Source organism: Polypterus senegalus, chromosome 12 (genome assembly GCF_016835505.1).
Source record: "Polypterus senegalus isolate Bchr_013 chromosome 12, ASM1683550v1, whole genome shotgun sequence".
NCBI classification, from domain to species: Eukaryota; Metazoa; Chordata; class Cladistia; order Polypteriformes; family Polypteridae; genus Polypterus; species Polypterus senegalus.
The window spans coordinates 36,780,958-36,787,962 of NC_053165.1; the positions used below are offsets into that span (position 1 = coordinate 36,780,958).

The 7,005-nt window shown below is 39.4% G+C and overlaps 1 protein-coding gene across 1 annotated transcript in view; it reads left to right on the forward strand.

Annotated features, from left to right (window-relative positions):
* ippk (inositol 1,3,4,5,6-pentakisphosphate 2-kinase) overlaps positions 1-7,005 on the forward strand; it is a 130,980-nt gene that overhangs the window by 86,452 nt on the left and 37,523 nt on the right. The window contains exon 11 of the mRNA XM_039770856.1: positions 1,694-1,796. Within this exon, the coding sequence (XP_039626790.1) occupies positions 1,694-1,796 (103 nt within the window). The remainder of the gene's footprint in view (positions 1-1,693; positions 1,797-7,005) is intronic.

Here is a 7,005-nt window from a genome sequence, read left to right on the forward strand (position 1 = left end):
GTGTGTGTAAAGGCAGGCGTCCCAATACTTTTGGCAATATAGTGCATGTAAATACAGTAGTTAGAGTAGAGTTGCAAGTATTTCCTTACAGTAGTAGTATTACTTCCAATTAGATTTACAATTAACATCGAGAAATTATCATCAGACTTAATTAACAGTAGTGGCAGAGTGTATACCACCAGCATAGTCTGTTAAAATGCATAAAAATAAGTGCTCACGGTATTTTCCTTGATTGTTTTCCTTGTTTTGGCTAACATTGTCAAACATTTTAAATACATAGCCCTTTTTAAACTCTATTGTTGTCATCTATTCCTAAGAGAAAAGATAAGATGTTTTTCCTTGTAAAATGAAAAGTGATTAGGTGGCTGTTTTGCGTTTTAGCCCCATTTTTGAAGACAAGAAGGTCAATGTCAATATGAATGTGTTTATATAGCACATTTAAAACAACATAGTAATGCTGTAGCCAAAGTGCTTTACAATAATAGAATAAAAGACAAACAAAGCAATTAACATAAAAACGTAAATAGAATTAAAATATATGAACATAAAATAAGACATAATAAATAGAAATAATGTTATATAATCACAAAGAGGAAACCATCACTATTACTGAAGGTCATGGAATGCAAGTGAATAGAAATGAGTCTTTATTCTTGTTTTGAACAATTGTAGACGACTCCTTTATATGATGAGGTAAAGAGTTCCACAGGCGAGGCGCAGCAGCTGCAAAGGCCCTGTCCCCTCTTGGTTTTACACTTGGTACGAGGGACAACCAGAGACAACTGAGCAGAAGATCTAAGCACTCTGGATGGCTGGTGTAAAACACACAATTCAGATAAATAGGCAGGAGCAAGACCATGTAAAGATTTAAAAACTAGCAGCAAGATTTTAAAATCAATTCGAAAACTGACAGGCAGCCAGTGTAAAGAAGCTTAAATAGGAGAAACAGAGTCATACTTTCTTGCCCCACCCAGAAAGGGAGCGGCAGCATTCTGGACCAGCCGTAACCTGTGTATCAGAGATTTGTTAATCCCAGAATACAGGGCTGTCTCATGCACCACGGAGCTCATCAGTGTTTACATAAAATAACCAAATGTAACATGTAATGTGAACATTTTAAATTACCAAATATAAATAATTACACAGGATGTTAAATAAAAAAAGGACCATTCAGTAAAAGGCAAAATTATATTTGTGTCACTAGATATCTACATTGTCTGTACTTTTGTATAGTCAGCTTTTTCATGGTGGTTGGCTGATTGTCCAAATAATGTTTATCTACAGTACATACTTTTTCCCCTAAGAAGGCTGTGTTTCTTCTCAGAAGGTGTAATGTATCCAGGCCTATTTAGGGGAAGAATTTTTTTTTTTGCTGAAGAGTTAAAGGAAAATATTACTACTTTGTCAAGTTGTTAATTTTAGTGCCCTAAACTACAGATGGTGCAGATTAGTGCATATGTATTAGGGATTCCAAAGTTAGACTCCAGTCTCTGTAAAGACTTGTAGTCAGAGTATACTGGGCACAAATCAGAATTTGTTTTTATGTTTTCTTTTTTATAATACTTGTTGGGGTTTTGGGTAGATCATTGTTCATTTCTACTGGATATTTGTATTCTGACATCTTTTACCTATACTGTTGTATGTATAAACACAACTTTTGGTAAACCTTTAATTTCATTTCTCATTTTTATAGGACTAGATTGCAAATTGATGGACCTTATGACAAGTCATTCCTGGAGAAACTAGAAAATGTACAGCCAGAAGATGATGGAACAGTTGAATATGCAGTTCAAAAGGTACAGTGGCACTGATATATATACACACACACACACACACACACACATATATATATATATATATATATATATATATATATATATATATATATATATATATATATATATATATATATATATACTCTGATTAAAAGTGTTCCTTTAATTCTTTTGAGCAGTATATATACATATATATGTACACATATATACATATGTATACATATATACATATATATATACATATATATATATATATATATACATATGTATGTATATGTATATATATATGTATGTATGTATGTGTATATATATATGTATGTATGTATGTGTATATATATATGTATGTATGTATGTGTGTATATATATATATATATATATGTATATATATATATATATATATATATATACTGCTCAAAAGAATTAAAGGAACACTTTTTTTAATCAGAGTATATAGCATAAAGTCAATGAAAGTTATGGGATATTAATCTGGTTATTTAAGTAGCAGAGGGGGTTGTTAATCAGTTTCAGCTGCTGTGGTGTTAATGAAATTAACAACAGATGCACTAGAGTGGCAACAATGAGATGACCCCCAAAACAGGAATGGTTTAACAGGTGGAGGCCACTGACATTTTTCCCTCCTCATCTTTTCTGACTGTTTCTTCACTAGTTTTGCATTTGGCTACAGTCAGTGTCACTACTGGTAGCATGAGGCGATACCTGGACCCTACACAGGTTGCACAGGTAGTCCAACTTCTCCATGATGGCACATCAATACGTGTCATTGCCAGAAGGTTTGCTGTGTCTCCCTGCACAGTCTCAAGGGCATGGAGGAGATTCTAGGAGACAAGCGGTTACTCTAGGAGAGCTGGAGAGGGCCATAGAAGGTCCATGACTCATCAGCAGGACCAGTATCTGCTCCTTTGGGCAAGGAGGAACAGGATGAGCACTGCCAGGGCCCTACAAAATGACCTCCAGCAGGCCACTGGTGTGAATGTCTCTGACCAAACAACCAGAAAGACTTCATGAGGGTGACCCAAGGGCCCCATGTCCTCTAATGGGCCCTGAGCTCACTGCCCAGCAGCATGCAGCTCGATTGGCATTCGCCATAGAATACCAGAATTGGCAGATGCACCACTGGTGCCCTGTGCTTTTTACAGATGAGAGCAGGTTCACCCAGAGCACGTGACAGAAGTGAAAGGGGCTGGAGAAGCCATGGAGAACATTATGCTGCCTGTAACATCATTCAGCATGAGCAGTTTGGTGGTGGGTTAATGATTGTCTGGGGAGGAATATCCATGGAGGGTCACACAGACCGCTACAGGCTTGACAAAGGCACCTTGGCTGCCATTAGGTATCAGGATGAAATCCTTGGACCCATTGTCAGACCCTATGCTGGTACAGTGGCTCCTGGTGCACGACAATTCCTGGCCTCATGTGATGAGAGTTTGCAGGCAGTTCCTGGAGGATGAAGGAGTTGATACCATTGACTGGCCACCACACTTTCCTGACCTAAATCCAATAGAACACCTCTGGGACATTATGTTTTGGTCCATCCAATGCCACCAGGTTGCACCTCAGACGGTCCAGGAGCTCAGTGATGCCCTGGTCCAGATCTGGGAGGAGATCCCCCACAACACCATCTGTCATCTCATTAGAAGCATGCACCGATGTTGTCAGGCATGTATACAAGAACACAGGGGCCATACAAAGTGCTGCGTGCAATTTTGAGTTGCTGCAATTAAATTTTGGCAAAATGGACTAGCCTGCCACATAATTTTTTCACTCTGATTTTTGGGGCGTCTTTGAATTCAGGGCTCTGTAGGTAGATCATTTTCATTTCCATCAAATGATGTGGCATCCTTTCGTTCCTAACACATTACCCAGTCTATATCAGTATAGATATCCAGGAGGATTTCTTTTTCCCATTGAGATCTGATGTGTTATCAAAGTGTTCCTTTAATTTTTTTGAGCAGTTTATATATATGTGTGTGTGTGTGTGTATATATGTATATATATATATGTGTGTATATAATAATAAAAGGCAGAGCACTCACTCATCACTAATTCTCCAACTTCCCGTGTAGGTAGAAGGCTGAAATTTGGCAGGCGTATTCCTTACAGCTTACTTACAAAAGTTAAGCAGGTTTCATTTCGAAATTCTACGCGTAATGGTCATAACGGTCAACAACGTCCGCCATGTTGAACTTTCTTATTTACGGCCCCATCTTCACAAAATTTGGTAGGTGGCTTCCCTGGGCTAACCGAAACCAATGTACGTACTTATTTCGGTGGTATGACACCACTGTCAGCCGCTATATTGAACTTTCCAACATCACTAATTCTCCAACGTCCCGTATAGGTAGAAGGCTGAAATTTGGCAGGCTCATTCCTTACAGCTTACTTACAAAAGTTAAGCAGGTTTCATTTCGAAATTCTACGCGTAATGGTCATAACGGTCAACAACGTCCGCCATGTTGAACTTTCTTATTTATGGCCCCACCTTCTCGAAATTTGGTAGGCGGTTTCCCTGCACTAACCGAAACCAATGTACGTACTTATTTCGGTGGTATGATGCCATTGTCGGCCACCATATTGAACTTTTCAACAGTCTTTGTTACTTTTGGGCCCATCTGCAAGAAATTTGGTACACGGGTTCCCAACGCTAACTCAATCCTACTTACGGACGTATATATGTCCATAGCCTGCACCTCGGTCACCGTGTGAGGTGGCGTTGGGTCCCCCATCCTTACGCCTCCCACGTTGTTGGCTGGCTGCCTGCATATATAAGACTGTCCGCCGCCCGTCTCTACATTCCCTTCCTTGCCGCCACGGATTCACGTCTCCCTACTGATAACTACAGCACTAATTTGTTTAATCCACGGCTTCTCCGCTGTTTTATTGTTTGTTTATTACAATTATAGTTATTGTATAGGTATTTTACACTTACTTTACATTGCTCAGGTACCCATTTCCTTTATCATTCCAACCCCCATTACCATGTCTATCGAGATGATCACTATCGATCAAAGAACTGTCACTTACCGAGTGGTTTCCATGCCCGGAGATAGCACCTACCTTTTCCATTCTCTTTGTTACATATTGTACGGCCATATCAGGCTCACTCTTGATATCCGGAGGAAGATTCTGTCTTATGTATTGAATGACTGGGACAGGTTCAAGGTGTGGACTGATGACGGTACAGGAGATAATTATACTACACAGGATCACTAGAAGAGTGAAATGCTTAAGCCCTTCACCTATGGTTCTGCATGTGAGTTGATGGCTGCCGCTGAATAGTTCGGTTGTCGCTTTCAAGTGTACCGAAATGGCCAAATAGTTTACACCTTTCGACAACCGCCAATGCCTCTTAAACATCTTAGATTTACAGGTGACGATTTCAGTCGTGGACACTTTGATGTTTATGAATGTTTAAACTCTCAAAAACTGGGTATGATTTAATCAATGAAACCGGTTGTGTGCTTACAATGCTTGACAGATGCCAAATGTCACTTCAACACAACAAATCCTGCAAATACTGTCGCAATTGAAACAAACCATGAAACTCAAACCGATTATGACAGCAGCAATCCAAGCTGTGACATTTGAGACAAGATTACTGTTCACATGGCCAACTGTAAGTTACATGCTCAAGAGTAAGCTCAGCGCACAGTTTGGTCATGTTACAACCGGAGGGCCGAACTGACAACATGGTATACAAAGAAATCCTTAACAAATAATTATTGGCATATTTTCCCACAGTTTAAAAAGGTTTAATTTTTCTTCTTAATAAAAATTTTAATGCAGTACTTCGCCGCTGCGAAGCGCGGGTATTTTGCTAGTGTATATGTATGTATATATATATATATATATATATATATATATATATATATGTGTGTGTGTGTGTGTGTGTGTGTGTGTGTGTGTGTGTATATATATACTAATAAAAGGCAAAGCCCTCACTCACTCACTCACTCACTGACTCATCACTAATTCTCCAAGTTCCCGTGTAGGTAGAAGGCTGAAATTTGGCAGGATCATTCCTTACAGCTTACTTACAAAAGTGGGCAGGTTTCATTTCGAAATTCTACGGGTAATGGTCATAATTGGAAGCTATTTTTCTCCATTTACTGAAATGGAGTTGAGCTCAAAAGCTGTGGGGGGCGGAGTTTCGTGTGACATCATCACGCCTCCCACGTAATCAAGTGAACTGAGTGTCAACGCAGTGCGTAGAAAACCAGGAAGAGCTGCAAAAAGCGCTGAAGAAAACATGCATTATACAATTGAGAAGGCAGCGAAACAATAAGAAGCAAGCAAGTGACATATACAACCATATTCATGAGTGCTGCTACTTAGGAAACAAAGCAAGGTGTAAACCTAAAGTTTAAATTAAATTCATTGACAGGCTGCCGCTGGCGTTTGTCATGCCCACGGGTAATGCGGGATACAAGTTTAAAGAGAGGACGAGGATATAACGAGTTTTGATCACTTTGTAACTAAGTTAAATTTGCACGTGAAGGGCTGTGCTTATGCAAATTCCTAGAGACTGTGTTTGTGGGGGATTGACTGTTAAGGCGGGTGGGGAGTCACGTCATCATCTCCCCTCCCATTCACCTCATTTTGCTCTGAGATGAGCTCCGCAGCTAACGCAGGGTTACTGAAGCGACTTTGTGACGCTGCCACCAAATACTCACAGAAAAATCCACAAGTTAATACACACGCTGTCTCTACAGTTTCTCCACACTGCATCCTCCAGGCACTACTTACAAAAGGTTACATTGACAATCGTGTTACGTTATTTTTAAAATGTTTCCTTTTCTTAGCACAAGCACAGCTGAGAAGCTTCGATGCATATGCTCCATAACGCGTTAAAAAATCACGCATTTAATCACACTTTGCAATACAAGGAAAGGGGAACTTCTGTCAATGCATGATTTCATGGTACACTGATTACATTGATCAGAGCTTCCTGATTCATTTTACCCTCGCACACCCTTGGTTTGAGAAGAAGTATGAAAAAATATGAGGTTAACACAGAAAAACAGATCACCAATTGAAGCTTTATGAATAATCGATTTGCCATCAATAATTGTATTCATTGGATGAACGGTAAAAAAGTAAGAGCGAGGGGAAGGTGACTTATTGAGGTACGCAGGCAAAACCACAATAGCACGCGGCTCGATGTAGTGTGCGTCAACTCAATCTGAATTGCGATCACATTGAAAAAATATAT